The sequence below is a fragment of the Drosophila bipectinata genome, chromosome 3L (genome assembly GCF_030179905.1).
Source record: "Drosophila bipectinata strain 14024-0381.07 chromosome 3L, DbipHiC1v2, whole genome shotgun sequence".
NCBI lineage: Eukaryota > Metazoa > Arthropoda > Insecta > Diptera > Drosophilidae > Drosophila > Drosophila bipectinata.
Window position 1 is genome coordinate 12,666,345 of NC_091738.1, and position 19,037 is coordinate 12,685,381.

Sequence of the window (19,037 nt, forward strand, 5' to 3'; positions counted from 1 at the left end):
TATTCATCTGCCCTCCGTTGCCGCCCAAAGTGACTAACGTTCAGTGGCTTCTCTCCGCTTCCCATTGATTTCAAGCTTTTAAGTGGAATTACAGCAGGCCCGAAAGTCCTGCTCTCACCTCCAACATTTTTTCATCACACTTTCGGGATGTGTTATGCCAAGGATTTGCATAGAAAACAAATTACTGTGGCAAAAACAATTTTCCTTTTAAATCTAAATGAAGCGGAACCGGAGCGGAGCGGTGCGATGGGAGCCAAGTTATTTTGCCGACACACTCCGACATTGCTTAGTTGTAAAGAAAATCTTTTCCTTCCCATTTTCCCAGCTATATGGCAGATGGGAGAAGACATTGTGACAAATGTTTAGCAGCTACAAAATGTGACAAGAAATGTGCCTCACTGGTCTCCTTCCATATCCTTCATATTCTCCAGCCAGTATTTGAATATTTCGCATTGCCATTTGCTAGGCCTTGTCTTCCGAGTCTTGCATTGTACATCGGAAAAAATTGAATCAAAGGACAAGGAATATATTGTTTAAAAAAAGAAAAGATTGCACATGAGGGGAATACTAAATTTAAACAATATTTGAAAGGCAAAAATCGTTGTCTAACTAAACAAGAAAATTAAACTTATGACACATATTATTTTCTGTGTACATTATATGTGGGTCGCGCATCCTTGAATGTTTCACAGCTTACAAATCCTTGGCACGCACAGCACAGCATCAGCGTCAGGCTTGCCTCATCACTCCCTTCATCTCATCCCCTCCTGGCCGTCATCAGTTTAGGCCATTGTGTATGCTCTTAACAAAGGCAAAAGTAATTCATGCAATGCGCCCGAAGAATCAACGCACACATTCTAGATATTTGCTTCACAAAATAATAATAACAACAACATCGGCAACGACAACGATGGCATAAAGTTGAATCAGGCGAAGGATGACGATGAAGGACGAGGCTGAGTTGACAGGCGATAGGCAGCAGCCATCATATGCATATCCTTGTTCGAGGCATTAAAATTAATGACATATGTAAAAGGCGCCGCAAACACTCCAATCGCTTTAAACGCATTTCAATCGAAGCTTTTGGCCAAATTCGCCAAAATTTCAATATATGCTCGTCATGCCGGGAAAATGGAAATATTTCAAATCAAATCATCAAAATTGAAGTATGACAACACGGCGTATGCTTGATATTTCAACTATACCTCCTGCACTGGCTACAATTTTAATTAAAAATCCCAGCAATGTTTGATTTGATCTTTTATAAATAACATTCATATTTTTGGAAAAAAATATTACTTTTTTGTCAGTATGGTTCTAGTATATCTAGTCCCTGCATTATTGAGTGTGATGCGGTGCTGTTGCGGTGGTAAATGAAATATTAAATGGAATTTTCTGCCTGTCACTTTTGGGCCATCGAACCGAATTATTCATGCCACATGCGGCTCATTAGGTAGTTTGCCCAAAAACCCCTCAAATGACAATAGAATCTGTCTGAAACTCTCAAATGGAATTCAAATTTCTGGCCACTCTGCAGTGATCTGTGCCTGTCATATTAATTAGCCATTCCATTTCATTTGGGCCAACTCAGCCCGCCCAACTCGGCCCCGATCCCAAAACTAAAAACTAATTAAAAAGCCGTGTCGTTTCAAGCCCTGCCAGCTCTTTGGAATTTTCGGTGCTAATCGAATTGTTGAAACGCAATGAAACGAGTGTCATTGGAGCTCCCAGCACACAAAAAAAAAGCAGAATAGGAGAGCACGAGTTGAGTTTTCAGAAACTCTATCAGGCCCGGCCACCCGTCCAAGCGCCAATTCAATTCATATTCATTCCGGCCATCAAATGACGGCAAATGACAGCGAACAATGAAATCAAATTAAAATACACTTTAACGCCGCGCCGAGTGAATGACAATCAAAGGCTAAACAATGGAATGCCACCGAATCGATTCGAGAGTGGGTGTTGGGTGTGGGAAAGGATGTGCTCGCGTTTTTATTGCCGTCTGACAGTTGAAAGGAAAGCGCCATCAATTTTGACCAAAAATCCCCGTGACGGCTTCAAGTGTTGCATGATGTTTCAGTAATTAAATTCTGACTTCTTAAATGTCCATAAAAATTAACTTAATTTAAGAACATGTGCTAAAATGATGACTTACCATGGAGTGTCCTGGCAGAAAAATACCTCTTAATTCTTTTAAAAGTAAATTAAAGAGAAATCTTGTAAATAACACTTAATCACAAAACTTTCTGCTTAAAACTGTTGATGTAAATGCCTGATGTTCGCCAAAAAAAAGGATATTAAAACAATCAAATCCCAGCACTTATTCAATAGGATTTGCTCTCGAGCAAACAAAGTTGTTTGCCAAAAGAAACGATGGCTTCAAACACTCAAGTTTCATTAGCCCTGTTAAGTAAAGAGGCACGCCCGCAAACGAAAGCATCCTCCGGCCAGGATGCTGCAGGATCTGCAGCCTTTGGCATGACGCCTCAGTGACGCTAAGCGGCTTAGTGAAAGTCCTTTGCCAAATGTGGCAAACAGACAACAGCGGAAAGGAATAACTGAATATGTGACAGGAGGCCTTTTTTCCATTTCCAGGACGTAGCTTTGGTGTATAAATAACTTTGACGCGCTCTCTCTCTATATGTATATATGTGAATGAAACACATTAGTGAGTGTGTGAGGAAATTTCATCCTTTGGATGGAAAACTTTGATGACGAAGGCATGAGTTTGACGTGCCCGAAAGAAATTTGACTTCTTTGCTCGAAAGGAGCAACTTGGGAATTCAAACTCGTATGAGACCCCGTTTAGCTCGTTACAATTTAGCCGCATTGCCAAGTCGTGCGACTTTTTGGGGTTTACTATTCCTATCCCCTCCGCCCACATAACCCACATGGAACATGCCCCGTAAAACGACTCTCCACTTCTTCCAATTTGCTTCGAGGAACTTTTCAAGTTGTGCGAGAGATACAATTTGTGTCGCTTAATTTTTGGTGCCAAATTGCTGCAATTATCATTTGGCATTTTGGCAGCAAATCGCAACGCTAATGAGGCGTCAGAGCCAGCGTCGACATTCAATGCAGGAATTGAACCGCAGCTGCCAAAACGCCCTCGCGTATGCAACTAAATTTAAGCTCACACGCACACAAATTAAGGCGTGTGTGGGTGTGGGTGGGTTTCTGTGTGCACTTCCTTTTCCGCTGCGCCATTGGGACAAACTTTGTTGGGTCCAGAATGCCAAGGAACAGAGCAGGAATTCAAGAGAAGGACATGCAGCTACACCTAGAATTGAATTTCTATCATAATTCTAAAAACAGAATAAAATTTTATTAAAGAATATTGCTGAGAAATAGGGAGGAATATTGAAGGAGAAGGATTCTTCAATTGTTGAAGAAAATTACTGTATTAAGCCCTTCAAGAAGGCTTTAAGAAATCGTTAGATGTACCAATCCAAATATTTCTTATTTAGACCTGTAACCTAGATCATACTAACTTTATTCTTTCCCTCAGTGTATCATAAGTCAAGTTCCAATCCGGTTTGCCACAGAACTGGGGCCAAGCCAGAGCAATGACGATAAAGACGATGATGACTACCGACAATCCCAGCCCAGAGGCAGAAGTAACGACAAGTGACAACCGTGCCAGTCCTTTGGCTTTTTTTATGTGCAACTATTTTGCATATGTGTTTGCCACACTCACACTGACATATCCTTTCTCAGGGGTTAGCAAAGTCACCTTGGAAGGGGTGGTTTTCGCACATCCTATATAGCACTTGCGGAAAGCTGATATCCACACTCCGCCATCCTTTGAGTTCCATTAAGGCGGCAGCCTCTCCATATCCATCTTCTGGCTCGTAAACAGATATGGCGATAGCTATATCCTAGCGTGCCTGAGACTCCAGCCTGATAAGCCAGTCCTCCGCAAAAAAATAGCTACTGTTTACGCTGTCGGATCGTAGAAAATCGCAACGCGAATAGCTTTCGACATTGAGTTAAGGAGGAGCCATTTAAATGAAAATGTTTTTCTTTTGGCGCAAATTTGGACGAGACAAAGTTGGCCACATTAAAACTTATTAGCAATTTAATGCACGACTAGACAGACAGCGTCCAGTTCGTCCTTCCATGCCGCCCGTCCCCTGGGGATTTTATTTTTACGCTGCACGAATTTGTGGCAAATTCCACTGACGCCAGACGTTGTAATGGCCAAAATGCAGAGGAAATCGGGACGCAGAGTGGCGCAGTGGTTGGAGCCATAAAAATGGTAAAAACAACATGCTGGCTGAGCCACAATCGCTTCAGGCATATTGGCTACCGCCGAAAGTCCTTTAAAAATAACAAGTCCAAGGAGTCGTTAAAATTGAAGAGTCTTTAAGCCAGACTTGGTTTTAATCGACAAGAGTTCGTTGCTCTTTAGTATTTGAGCTAAAATAAAAACAATTTTTATAATGAAAATAAACAAAGGACTTACTAAATTTATTCAACTTGTAAGCCAAATAATTTCTACAAATTGTTTTAAACTTAATTTAGGTTGCACAATATTTATTCGCTTGTAACTGACTTGAGTGCCCTTGTGCCTGAGTTTCCCAAAAATTTTTTGCATGTTTTGGTGAAGTTTTTTTTTTCTAAAAACTCTGTGCATTATAGTTTATGGTGATTTTCGTGTTCTTTGGTACAACAAGGTAGCTGGATAAAAAAAAATCTTCAGGATCAGCATCAGTTTCCATCTCGTTTCCCGCGTCAACTACTGTCTGCTGACGCCGCTGTCTCTGAATATTTTCCTCATCCCTTAGATTACTCATTGCCATTTATTTTTCCACTCATCGAAAAATTTTTAATATTTTTGTTATTTCTTCAAAATTTTAGTTTTTTTAGTGGGTCTACTGGGTCTATATTTTACGAAAATTTCAACCAATTTCAGTGTTTTTCAGAATGGAAATAAGAAGTTTAAAGTAGTATAAAGTAAAGTATCACTCAGCTTTTGATGAGCTTTTTAATCCTTCCCTAACAAAATATTTTAAGTACCTATAATTTCTTTAATTTATATTCTTTATAAAAGTTAAAAACAGCCTGTATTTTTCCCAGTGCATTCCATGGCAGCTTCCGTTTAGGTTACTTGTGGTCTGCATGTCTGCTCCGTGTCTGAGCGTCTAATTTAAAATTATGCAACTGCCCTTTTTTGAATTTTTTTTTTCTGTTGTTGGTTGTTTCTGGTTTTGTTGCAAGCGCGTGGTTTTCTGCGATTTTCCCTGTCGCTGGCCACATGCTATAATTTCCCACTGGCACTCATTGACTTGCGGACTTGTGTTGTTGGGCAGTGTTTTGGGGTCATGCGTTGCAAGGCCCCAAACAACATTCATAAATCATTTGCAGAGGTGGGGCAGCAGACCGAGGCGGGTGCCTGGGTGCTTGGGTGCTGTTGTTTTTCTACTCATCGTTATCACTGGAAAGCTGCAATCGACAGACTCCCCGTTACAGTCGCCTCATGCCCCCTTGCGTTTTGCCAAGCTACGTTGCACAAAAAACACATTAATCAATTCCGACCGACATCGTCTCTGGATGGCTGACTGGCTGGCTGGAGCGCCAGACCACCATGCATATATCCATTGTGTAGAGTGGATCGAGAAATACTCTCGTCCAGGCAAAAAAAAAAATAAAAATAAAAAAAAATAGTGGAGAAAAAGCCGAAAAACAAGGACAAAATGAAACCGTTACACGCTCAGCAAGCTCAACCAAAAAACCGAAAAAGAATCCTCGTAACTTTCCATAATGTGCAACGCGCGTGAAAATTCGTCCTTAGCGCGGCGTGAAAAATATGCGAGTAAGTCGCAGAGAAACTCGAAAAAATAACAAAAAAATATATGTAAAAAACTATATATAAAAAAAGGAGAAGAAAAATGAAAACAAAAACATGTAGGAAAATTGTTTGCGCAGCAAATATTTATGATTTTCAATGGTTGAAGCGAATATTTATTCGCAATGTTCGAGTATATTCGGGCCTATAAATATTTGGCCATAAATTTGGCGTGTAATCGGCCAGCGAGGCTTGTTGAAACTTGTTTGCTCCTGGCATTTGAATTTTAAATAATTTCTGAAATTTTTTCCAAAAAAAAAAAGACTCAGATACGTCCCGACCAATTATTAATCACCAGACTTTCGGAATCAATTATGTAGATTTTTATTGACCCTAATTTAATTAAAATGTGGTGAATAATTTTCAATTTATGTGCAAATGATACGAGGCAAAAAAAAGACAAATATTGGGGGGACTGATTATATTTCAAATTATGGAAAAATGTAAAACAATCAATTAAAATTTCTCAACTAAGAAGTTGTGCAAACAACGACCTGTAATTAATCCAAAGTGCAATACAATTAGGTGTTGCTGCAACATAAATGTTAATTTTTTAAACAAAAGAGTTTTAAGTTTTAATTAAAAACCAAAACATAAATAAAGTTTTTTTTTTGTTCTATTTTTCAGGCACAACAGTAATGACATTGAAATGGCGACAGAAATACAAAAGCAGAAAAAGGCCAAAGAAACTGAAACAACGAATACTTGCAACAAACACTGCCCCAGCAACACCAACAACTGCAACAACAAAAGCAACATTAAACAGCAGACTGAGAGAAACGGGAAGCAAACAGAAGAAGCAACAACACACAAAATGGCTGCCAAATGAGCGACAACGAAACGTCGCAAAAATGTTGCAAGTTCTGCAAAAGACACATCCAACACAATGTCACGCAATTAAAGCAACAGGAAGAGCAGCAGCATCCACAATGACTTCCAGCTGGTTGCAACACCAGCAGCAACAGAAACAACAACTGCAACAGATACATCAGCGGCGACATCCACTTCCGGCGCTAGCGTCGACCTCGACGTCAACCCTTACGCTGCTGCTCTGTTTGGGCCTCAGTTTGGGCCTGGCTGCCACAGCGGTGGCAGCAGCAGGCTCGGGGGCAGGTACCGGATCCGGAGCCGGATCCGGGGCAACAGCTGGCTCCTTCTCCTCCCCATCGTCCGGACTGGGCAAACCTGCCAATTTGCAAATGGCTCCCAACTCCGCTCCTGCCGGCTGCTCCCTCGCCGAGTTCAGCTGCTCCAATGGGCGGTGTGTACCGCTCAGCAAGTACTGCAATAACGCCAACGACTGCGGCGACGGCAGCGATGAGCCGCGATTTTGCACACGTAAGTAACACTCGAAAAATCAAAAAACGCCCTATTTGAATAAAGTCTTAAAGAAACTCCATCTACAAATCGTTTAAGGCGTTCCGCTTAAGAGTTGAAAGACTATTGTCAAAGATGTAGTCATCGATGTGGGCCATATTTTCGCTTCCATGAATTCTTAAAATTTTTAAAAGATGACCCTCTCGAACATTTTTCAAACAATATTTTCTACTGAAGAATAACTGGCATCTTTTTTATCAGTGTAACAAAACCGAGGAGTGCTCGGTAATGGAGCACGGCCTCGAAAACAATGTGTCGAAGGCAATTATGTAAAGCGAAAAATAATGAGAAACAACCAAATGGCCAGGCCAGTAAGAGCCTTGTTTGCCCAATTTGCTGGCCGATTGATGGCCGCCAACAAAAGGGAAAAGAAATGGTAATGAAAAGCTATATTCCCTATAACAAGTAATTTGCCATAAAAACAACAGCAAACTAATGGACTGAGAAAACCATCTTCACCATGAACACATTACGTATACGCAGTGTTGTACAAGCTTTCATATTTTTCTTTAGAGTATACAATGATAGTGCGCTGAAAATTTCCAGTGCTGCGTTGGCGTTGAGCTTGGTGAGGTGGCCAGAAGTAAATCCCCATGGAATCCTGCTCCGCCTGGAAGCAATCAAGCTTGTCAAACTCCATAACCGTCCGGCAATCAACTCCCTCCGTTGCAAAACCTGGGCGGCATTCAGTGGCCGCCCTTGTAAACACGGCCTTCATGTGTAAATGTAATTAAGCACTCCCCCCATCGCCCACACACGGATTTTCCATTTCAAACCCCTTTCCATACTATCCTTATAGGATTCGACCCCCTTTTGGCCATCCCCCCATAATGGCGGCAAAGTGAACTTCTCACTTTTGCCAATTGGCTGCCAGCTTTCTCCACAGCCTCCCAGCCTCAAGTTTCTGTTTCTGATTCTGCTCCTGGGCGCGTCATGTCAAGCGGTGATGAATTTAATTAAGTATTTTTCAATGACATCCCATGATATGGGCGGGTTCAGGAGGGTGGGGGACTCTTTGGGTTTTTTAATTGAACAACCAGCCTTCCAGGAGGATGAGGCCTTGCGTTTTTTTTTATTAAGAAACATTTGGAAAGACGCTATTATTATTAAAAAAAATTTTATTTAAAAAAAAATAAAATAATAAAAAAATAGTGCCCTCCTCCTCGATTCTCATAGCCAGCACTTAAGCAGGACAAAAAATCCGAAAATTCTTATTTTTTTTTTTTTTTTTGATTTTGTTTTTTTAAATTTTATTGTTAGTGGTGTTGTAAGTTTTGGTTCTTGTAGTTTTTTATTGTTCATTTTGTTATTTGTTTTTTTTTCTTACAGCAAACAAATTTTCAGAGCTATGCCCATCGAAACTAGGCGAACCCACAATTTTGTGAGGGTACCCCTTGGAAAAAATTCGAAAAATTTCAAAATGGTATTTAAGCATGGTTTTGAATAACGAAAGTCGCTTCTGGGTTCGCTGATTACAAAATGGTACTTTATTTCCTGATCGGATACAAATTGGCAGAGCTATGGCCATCGGAAGGAGCAAAAGTGGGGAAGTTACGAAAACCCACAATTTTGTGAGACTACCCCTTGGAAAAAATTCGAAAAATTTCAAAATGGTATTTAAGCATGGTTTTGAATGAGAAAAGTCGCTTCTGGGTTCGCTGATTACAAAATGGCACTTTATTTCCTGATCGGATACAAATTGGCAGAGCTATGGCCATCGGAAGCATCAAAAGTGGGGAAATTTCGAAAACCCAGAATTTTGTGGGGGTACCCCTTGGAAAAAAAATGAATAATTTAAATTGTAATGTCTTCAAAAAACAGTATTCCGTTGATATTTAGCCGTCGTGTAAAAACTGTAATTGAACGATCAAAGCTTGAAAGCTTATAATTTGTTATTATGGCTGTGGCAATTACGGCCACGCCCCCGCAAATCGAAACGCCCACAACAAGCCCGGCAGAATGGCAGCCGGATAAACGAAACAGACAGGCAATCGAATTGGAATTACGCCTAGAGCTGGAACTGTTGAATGAATCCCCTCGCCCACTCGAATGCAATCAAACTATTGCCATAATTATCTAATTGACTATTGATGGCTGAGCGCATAATAAATTTGATTGAATGCAGAGGGCGGAAAGCAATTAGAGCGGTAGCCACTAACTACCAACACTTAAGCCATAAATTCGGATTTTGCCCAGAGGCCGCCTGACTTTCGATTCATATGCATTTTTAATAAAACTAATTGAAATGAAAGGGAAAGAGAGAAGAGGATTCCCCAGGATCGCATAAGAAATTGGCAATTTCCATGCAAATGCCAGGATACTCAGTCTATATTGGGGAACAGAAAGACAAAAAGGCAGGACATAATACCATATATGCAAATCTCACAAGCATAAATCATTCTAGTTTGTGGTCATTCAATTATGAAAAGGAATTCCAAATCGGAATACATAATCGAGTGAAAGGAGGGAAGATAAGGATACTCCTCAGATGGTTTTCTTGATTTATTTAGAAGCCAAAAGTAAACAAGATATTTGTGTAGTTGTAGAATAAAATATTCAATCTTAAAAGATATAAAAATGGTCCATTTAATAAGACTAAAAGAAAAATGAAATAAGTAAGTGGAGTAATATCTTTCAATGGAAAATCATAAACTCCAACACGTGGCAATAATTATCACTTATTAAGACTCTTCTTGGAAATATTTAATTACATTTTAGAACAAATTAAATTGCCACCATGCTCAACTTCTCCAGCCACGAGAAAAATGACAAGACATTAAAGGGAAAGCACCACCAATCACTCACCTTAATGGATTAATCTACTTTGCGTACAATCAGTTTGCATATGAAGTAAATGTTTTGTTAATTTGTTACTCTGCCACTTTGTCGGAGCATCTGCCTCACAGTCTGCCTGGCAGTATGGCGATGATTTATGGCGTGACAATTGCCATTTCCCAGGGCGATGAGCCTTTTGCGGGGAATCCCATTTCCACTGTTGCCTGGCAGCGCGCCCCAAACAAACTAATTGCCAAACTAACGCTAATTGCATTATATATATATACCATGAACTATATAGATATATATACATTTATTTTCAGGTTGTAATCGCACCTACTACGGGGACATCGGACAGACCTACGCCTTGGAGTTGCATCGTCCCAAGCAGGATCGTGTGCCCTTTGTGTGTGTGCTCACGTTTACGGCGGCAGGAGGCCAGCACGGAGATGTGGTGCAGGTGAGTCAAGGAAGGGGTTTGCACTTTGAACTACACTGAGAAAAGTATACTGAGAGGAAAGCTTCTAGGCTACTAGGCTTTCGAGTATAAAGTCTCTACTATTTTCTCTCTGCATCTTGTAATCTAGAAAGCCCCCTTCTGCCACTGATACTGCCTTTCACATTTTATTTTGTAAACGGGATAAACTACGCCATTAAAAGATAAGCAACAACAAAGAAACTGGGTGGCCTGTGGGTGGTGTCCTTTTTGGGCGGCACTGGCAATATTGATTTCAAAGCCACTCGCTGGGGCGTAACAAATCCTACACCGAGTCTACACCACCACCACCCAGTTTTGGCAAACCGGGAAGCAAGTGCCAGTGCCTGTTAGTTATTACGCCACTTCGCACCTCCAATTGGGATGTGGCAGAAGCCAATGGGGGAAAGTATCAGGAGGAGGCAGTAGCCAAAGGGAGGAGGCAGTAGCCAGAGTAGGAGGCAATAGCAGGCAGAAGGGGGAAGAAGGCCAAAGCCTTTGGCATGCTCGAGTGCCTCCCAAAAGCATTCTGCACTGATACCATGCCCACTGACCGAAACTTTATTACCGACTCCCTTCTTGCTTTTCCCGGCTCATCCGGCAAATACTTTATGTCCTCGTTACTCTTAGAGCACAAAATTATACTAGATTGTTGGAGAAAGTAACCATATTACCAGACTATGCTGGGAAGCCATAGTTTCCAAGATATTTAATAAAAGGGAATTGGTCCCAAGTAATTGAAACATATAATGTATTAAGGACACAGTTGCCTCATAAATAAATTAAAGAAATAAGCAAATAATTGTTAAAATGTTACCGTCATATCCTTCTAACTCCCTTAGGTCACGCTGGACAGCTTCACGATTGGCAGGTTTACCTCGTACGTGCACGAGGGCTGTCCGGACGGATACATGCAGATTGCGGAATCGGCCAGGACACCCATCGGCGGCATGTGGTGCGGCACATCCTGGGGCCCGGTGCTCTTCTACAGCGAAACCCGCTCCCTCATCTTTACCATCCGGCTGAACAGGTGCGTACTTCGGGTCGATTAACTGACCCCGACATGTAATATTCAACCCCAAACACCATTCAACCATGATTTTCCCCACAGACTGGCCAGGGACCAGAGCGGCTACAACTTTGACTTTCGCATCAGATACAAGGTCCTGTCCAGGGACAGTTCGGTGACCCGATACGGTGGCATTAAGCTGGCAGGTGCGTGCCGCCGCAGAAATTGAACCCCGAATGAAAACGGGGATGGGGAAGAGTCCTAATCCTTTCAACTTATTTTCCAGAGCTCGCCCAGTGGCATAATCGCAGCAGCTTTCTCAGCCAGCAGCAGCAACAGCAGCAGGCCGGGGGCAGCCTGGAGGACTTCACCAACTCGAGTGGCGCTCGCTCGGATCGGTACGGACAGGACTTTAGCCTGTTCAGTGCGTATGCCAACAACAAGACCTTCATGGACTCGCTGGAGAAGTCGCTGGCGAAGGACGAGCAGAACTACACTGAGCCAAAATACTACCTGGGTGAGTGTTGCCTCCAGAACTCTTAACAACTCATTAAGTACCATTTGCGAATGTCACATCTGTTTGTCTGATTCGCAGGTGACCTTATTCCGGGGACCTACTGCTCCAGGATCTTCAGCGACTGCGACAAGAAGGCCTGTCGCCTGCAGTCGCCCAACTTCCCGGGCATCTACCCCCGCAACCTCACCTGCTACTACGCAGTGCGACAGGTGAGCTAGAGAACAATTAAAACGAAATTAAACTCCTGCCTTCGAGTCTAATGTCCTGGCTAACAAGCCGTACCGGGATACCCCGAGAAAGGTTACACACCCGGAGCCTTGGCAACATTTCATCCACGTTATCCTGGGCGCCTGACTCATAAAAATACACAGAATTGCGTAAAATGTTGGGCCCTAATTTCATTCATGATGCCACAACAAAGTTCAAAAAATCAAGAGGGAAAAAAATTAAACAGCAATTTACATTCCAAAATAGAATGAGCTTTTATTATAATTAACTGGAGGACCCATCCTCACTGGAATTTTTAATATGTCTGCTGGGATGCTACATGCTGAGGATGTCCTTATATAGAATATTAGATTGTTGTAAGCTTTTGAATAAAAACGCACACGAATTGGATAAAAAATAGAACACTTAATTGCTAAAAAAAAAAGAGAAAGTACTTTTTGTTTGGAGTCCGTAAATAGAAATTCATTGAATAAATTCGCATTCCCTTTGAAAGCAAATAGAATCAAAACAAAATAAATGGAAATACAATGTAAAACACAAAGATCAATCACCAGCTGGAAGCCCGCCCAGAAAACGCCATTGAGTTTTGTAATTTAAATGCTTCAATTAATCCTCCTACTTCCCAGTTGTATTTCCATTTCCATTTTTATTCTGGGGGAGGGCTGTGTACCCGGGAACCCCGGGTATTGTCAAAGAAAACATTTCTTGGCGCTCACTGTGCTCTGCGGCTCATTAATTTGCATTTAATTCTCCTGTCCACACAGCACGACGTGCCCCACGGAAAGCACGCCCTGATTCTAGTCAAGCAGCCCAAGGGCAATCTGGTCTGGATCTCCACCCAGGAAACGGCCACGGCTAACAAAATGGCCCCGCCGCCCAGTGCCAGCGACAAGGATAAGAAATTCGAACCGAGGCTAAAAACATGGAATGACTGCGATTACATTCAGGTAATTAAATCTTTGCCTTTAAATGCACTTCCTATCCCCTTCTCTATCCTTAACTTTTTATCTCTGACTGTGTATCTGTATCTGTACTTTGTATCTGTATCTGTATCTGCATCTGTCTTTGTATCCGCTTGTATCTGTCTGTCTCTGGGCCCCAGAGCTGGACAGGCCAGTGTGTTTGCATTTGCCAACTTTAACGAGAGAGATCCAGCATAAAAATTACTTCCTCTGTTGGCCGGCAGGACCTATTTTTTTTTTTTTTTTTTTTTTGTGTGAGGGGGAGGAGGCAGAGTAACTGCGCAAAAAACGACAAATTGAAAAAGAAATGAGCAAAAATCTGAAATCAGTTGTTTGCACGGGGGCTGCCCCTCAAACCCCAACCCTATAATTTTTCCCCCTTATTTTCCACTGTCATTGCCCCGGCATTGTGTGCGTGTCCATGTCCGAGTTCCAGGACAAAGTCCTCCAGGCTGGCTCGATAGGCTGGCGAAGCTCCACGCTCTTGGCCAGTTGGCCAGCCGGCCAGTTGGCAGGAAGTGTTAATTTCGTAGCCTCCTTTTTGTTTGTCATCGGGAAGCAGGATCCGGACTCTATAAAGTCCCCACCAACTTAAAAGGGGCAACTTTCGGATGAGCTCTTAATGAGCGACGTGTATGCAGAGAATGGTGCATAAATGGGGGATAAGCCGGAGGAGCTGGGATATGAAAAGTGGAAAAAGGCCGGGGGAAAAATGATATGGTTGAGGCTCAAGGAGCACAATTTAATGATGGCACCTTAATGATGTTAAATAGGGGAAAAAATAGACTATTTCTCAAACATAAAACAGAGGGAGCTTAATTACTTTTTGTTTAGATTATAATCTCACTCCCTTTGCAAAAATTTTCTCTTTTGGAAAACACACTTAATTTCTTGAAATGCACTAAAAACTAGACTATGGTAAACGCTCAAGTACTTAAACATCTGTATATGTATATTCTAGGAAAATGTAAAGCCCAAATGGAAATCCACGGTAATACAAATAATCAAGAATTCAGTTCAAATCAGTGCGATTCAAACTCATATTGCCACAAATCAATTATAGAAGTAGATATTTTATATAGAAGAGCACTTTGAACCACCCCCCCATTACACTCCCTCTCTATCTATCTCTATCTTTGGCTTTATCCTTCTCTCTCTCTCTAGTATTAGCAACAATTATTTGATATATTATATATATCTTTCAATGTTCGAAACAATTAATCAAGTTAAATGTATGCACAACCCCCTCTAAGCAAACAAATCAAAATGATCTGGGTAAATCGACATCTATGGCATATCAATGGACAGGATAATATATTCATTAACACACACACACTCACACAGACATGTTAGAGGAGTAGGAAGAAAAAAAAATCTGTCATTGGATTTATATTAATGAACACTTGGCACGCACATCATAAATCGCACACAAAGACAGCGGGGCTAACCGGGAGCGAGGACATCAAGGACATTAGTGGACGAACGTGCTTGGGTCTCATGTAAATAATTGCCACAGGCATTCATCATACAAAAGCCCGGGACAGTCTCAGTGAATGAGAGGATGCCACTCCTGATGGATTTGCCACTTCCGGGAGCCATTGAAAGAGGTCCCCTAAGCTGATCCGATCCGCTGTAGCGGTCAAAGACATTCCAGCCCCCATATCCTGAAAGGAGGGGATAGAGAATCCTCACTAAAACGTTTTGAGGATTTCCGTGTCGAGGAATGTTGCTTTTAGTTGCCCATTTAGTCATCAGCAACTATTCAATTTCGCTTCACAACAAAATCCTCCAGCCAGGATAACCACCCTCGGCAGTTGCCATTAAATGCTCGTTGTGGCAGCAAGGCGTGCAAATCCCTTGGCCAGACCCGGACCTCAGACCCCTCTGAACCTCTAAACCGTTCTGGCTTCCAAGCCGTAACCCCTTTACTTTTTGCTTATTCAGTCGGAAAGCAATCCGCTCGGCCGTTAGCGCCATTTGCAGGATTGCAGGATCCTGCAGGCCTCTGCACTCTGCCTACAAATTGTCCAGCTCTTGGCCATTTCCCTCGGACTACCACTTTTTTGCACCACTTTTTGTCGCGCTCTTAAGCCAAAATGTCCAAAAGTGCTGGCCATTTCGGTGCGGCATGTGTGAATAATCGTTGTATGGTAGTTGCATGAGATTTTGTTTCTACACAGAAAGAAATAAAACTATTCAGACCCAAAAAATCACAACTTATGCAGCCTCGAATTCTTTCTCTGTAAAGTAACTACACCCCTGCTAATATTTACTGCCCCAAATAAAAGGGAGCAAAAAACAAGGACACCCCCAACTTATATAAGTCCCCTCATCTGTGTCCGCATTAATTTGTACAAACGCGGCGCTTTCAATAAATTTGTGGTCACAAATTACCTGGGCCACCTTTCACGTACTCCACTGGGCTCCGGAATCTGGTCTGCGGTCTCGGGCATAGTTTAAATTTGCGGCCAGGTGCACAAACAAGGACACCCAGGAAACAGAAACCTCAGCTAAATTAATGCAAAAAGTCGCTGGCCACAAAACTAATTTGTCATGCGTTTTGGCCGAAAGGTAGGAAACGCCCATGGACAGGTCCCCTCACATCCAGTGCCAGTGCCAGTGCCAGGGCCAGAGCCAGGAAATCCCAGTGCCATTACCCCCTGAATACACAATCACATCTCGCACCTACGGCAAGGCCAACTCAATTAAAATTCGCACAATTATGCACAAAATTCCAACGCCAGCATCAACCGCAAATAAATTAGTTAGTGAGGTTTATGCGTGGAGAATGTTGGGGTTTTTTAATAAATTCTTAAAATAACTAAAGCCTTTTGTAAGAAATAAAAACAAAGACAAACAAATACTACAAATACAAATGTTTTTAAACAAGATATTTTTATTATAAACTAAACAATCTTATAATTTGTTAATTCATCTTATAATTTAATTTAATTCTCTAATATTTTCTTTTACAAAGTTTTTCAACTAAATAAGCCCCCAATTATGGCCTTTAGAAAGTTAGTCTATTTATAAATATCCACAAATCCTTCAGAAAGTTTAGACTCTCACTTAATAAAACGAAAAACATAGCCTTAGACCCTGATATTTTGAAAACATAAAACGTACATGGCATAAACATTTCGAACCAACTTACAATGAGCTTAAAATGTTCGACATTTAGTGGACATGAAGTGGCCCGGACACATCAAAGCCATTGTGCTGAACAACTTGGACCTGCTCCAGGCTACTTGCCACTTGCCACTTGCCCTTGCCACCATCCTTAAAGTCCTAATACACCGCAGCATTACTTTTGGTCCTTGGAAGCGGAATGTAACCAAAAATCACGTATACGTCCAGTGGCCATTAAGTAATATGAGAGCAGTGTTGCCAGCTGCACTTTGGGTCCACTTCTTTACAGCAATTACCGTTCTTTTGCACTTGGTTCGGTTCGACACAGTCCCCCCTAGCCACGCCCACCATTTTCTGGCCATACTCGGCCTTCAGCTTCAATTACTACACTTGAAAAAATAGTTTTCTCTCATTACTAGACTAAAATATGAAATATAAATTCTTCTATGAATAAATATATACATATAACAAATAAAATACATAGTTATAAATTGCAATATATTAAGACATTAAAATAATGACTAAAGGCTTGATTCTTAAAGTTTACTTTATAAAATGCAAACTTTATATAATTATTATAAAACTAGTTAAAGTTAGCTAGATGTTTCTCACTGTGTAGCTAGTGGCACCCACATGGTGAAATCAACAACCACCACCCACATTTGTCGCTCGTCTCACTCATTTCGTTCTCTCCTCATCCACTCTGCTCTTTCTCCCCACTCTCTTTTCTCTCTTTCCGTGGGTCACCCTCTCGCTCGGCTCCATAACCCGCAGGACTACGTGACCGTGTACGACGGCTACACCACACGTGACCCCATCATATTGAAGTTCTGCGGCGGCGGTCAGGCCGTGCCGGCGGCGGTTTCAAGTGGCCCGGAGCTTCTGGTCGAGTTCAGCACGTCCCCGTTTGGCACCTTTACCGGCACCTCCTCCCAGGTGCTGCCCCTCTACGGATTCCAGCTGGAGGTGAGTACTCCCTGAGTTTTAATCACTCCGTTATGTTTATTTTCCTCTGAAAATTCCAGGTGGAGGTTCAATTCGTCGACATTCAGAGTCCCACTTACTCGAAAAACAAGAAACCGTGCGAGTTTTGGATTCGTGGAGCAGGTCGTGGCATTCTGGAGAACCCCAAGCACTCGCTGGCTCCCAACTCCACCTGCTTGTACCATCTGCAGGGTCTTGGGGTCTTTAAGACCTTTGACCACTTGAGTCTATCCCGCCGGACGAGCAGTCAGTCGGGAATGCATCAACCCCTGTCCCGGTTCAAGGTCTGGATATCCGTTTTAAAGTTCAATCTGGATCCCGAATTCGGGAATATCGATGAGACCTCGGTAGGGGCTATTGGAGTGCTGCAGACCCAGGAGGATTGCAGCGGTATGCTACGCATTTGGGATGGAACACTCAGGGATGCTCCTGTTTGCAAGGATTTGAATTGGTGGGTTTTCCTTGGAATTATACTTCATAAATGTCCTTTAAATCTATGTATTTCATTATAGTGCCACTGAAACTACAAGCTACAGCAGCTTAGGACACTATGCCACCCAAAATACCACCAATGTCATCGCCCGCTTCTGTCGGGGCACCATTCCCAGGACCTGTGATAGATCCAACATTAATGAGACCTACGCCCGACCCTGCACCATTTCCGAGAGCTATGTCTCCAGCAGTGATGCCATCACCTTGGAGCTACGCAACACGGAATCCACAGCCCTTAGGTAGGTTTACTATGAACCCTTTCTAATAACCTATAGTGACTTCAATATAATACCTTTCAGACCCCTGGATTTTAAGCTGAAATACGAGTTCATTGACCTCCATCAGGATGGTCTACCCTGGGGTGGCGGCGAACACGATTGCAATCGGAAATTCCTCAGCAACATGATGGATCGCAAGGATCCTGCCATTTTCCGGAGTGTACGGAATATATTTTTATTCGGAAGAGGTGGCACCAGGAACCTTAAATGTATCTACAAGTTTGAGGCCCAGAGGGGCGAAAGGGTCAGGATCAAGTTACGAAAAGTAACAACCACCAATCGACCTTGTTACTCCAAAGTAGACGAGGACATCAACAGGTCCTTCTGCTACGGAGATACCAATGTTAGAATAGAGGTAGGACTATTGACAACTATTGAAGTACTATTATAATTAAATAAAAACCCCTTTCTAGATCTTTGAAAGACCCTATCATGACTCCATACTGCTGCATCGTGGTTGCATGTGCAACTCCTCCAACCAATCCCACCTGCCCGTGGAGTATACTTCCACAAGTCGCGACGTGGAGGTCCATTTCATAGCCCAGAACATGACCACCTTGGACGACCCCGATACGGTCAACTTTGAGGGAATGTTTGAGTTTGTAAAGGCTCCGACCAGCTGCAAAGATGGACGCAGGAAGTTCGGACCCAGTGGCACCATAGACATGACCTTTGGAGATGTAAGTCCTGATAGTTTTTGAGTCCTTAGCTATAGCTTATAATTTTATACTTTTTCTAGATCGAATGCCGATCGAGACCTTGGCTAATTGAACCCTCCAATGGCAATAAGTTCTTGTATGTCCGTCTCAAGGCCATCTTCCTGAGCAAACACAATCCCCTGAAGACCCTAAACACCACCTATGTCCATACCGACACCTGGAGATGTGAGACCAAGTCGAGAGCAGTCCTAACCACGTCGGAAGGTAAGCGACGTTTTCTAAAAATAAAAGGGAATCTTTTAAT

At 42.3% G+C, this 19,037-nt stretch overlaps 1 protein-coding gene across 4 annotated transcripts in view; it reads left to right on the forward strand.

The window, feature by feature from the left end:
- The window catches only part of LOC108124703 (uncharacterized), a 41,574-nt gene that overhangs the window by 20,965 nt on the left and 1,572 nt on the right, over positions 1 to 19,037 (forward strand). For 2 of the 4 annotated variants that reach the window (XM_070279676.1, XM_070279678.1), the window contains exons 3-16: positions 6,476 to 7,186; positions 10,324 to 10,460; positions 11,318 to 11,505; positions 11,587 to 11,690; positions 11,771 to 12,001; positions 12,080 to 12,210; positions 12,994 to 13,176; positions 14,153 to 14,182; positions 17,095 to 17,286; positions 17,346 to 17,755; positions 17,817 to 18,035; positions 18,096 to 18,429; positions 18,488 to 18,754; positions 18,814 to 18,997. In XM_070279676.1, coding sequence (XP_070135777.1) covers positions 6,476 to 7,186; positions 10,324 to 10,460; positions 11,318 to 11,505; positions 11,587 to 11,690; positions 11,771 to 12,001; positions 12,080 to 12,210; positions 12,994 to 13,176; positions 14,153 to 14,182; positions 17,095 to 17,286; positions 17,346 to 17,755; positions 17,817 to 18,035; positions 18,096 to 18,429; positions 18,488 to 18,754; positions 18,814 to 18,997 — 3,321 coding nt within the window. Of the gene's footprint in view, positions 1 to 5,573; positions 5,816 to 6,475; positions 7,187 to 10,323; positions 10,461 to 11,317; positions 11,506 to 11,586; positions 11,691 to 11,770; positions 12,002 to 12,079; positions 12,211 to 12,993; positions 13,177 to 14,152; positions 14,183 to 17,094; positions 17,287 to 17,345; positions 17,756 to 17,816; positions 18,036 to 18,095; positions 18,430 to 18,487; positions 18,755 to 18,813; positions 18,998 to 19,037 lie in introns of those variants that run through there. The other 2 variants (XM_043210516.2, XM_070279675.1) reach the window with 2 other exon arrangements.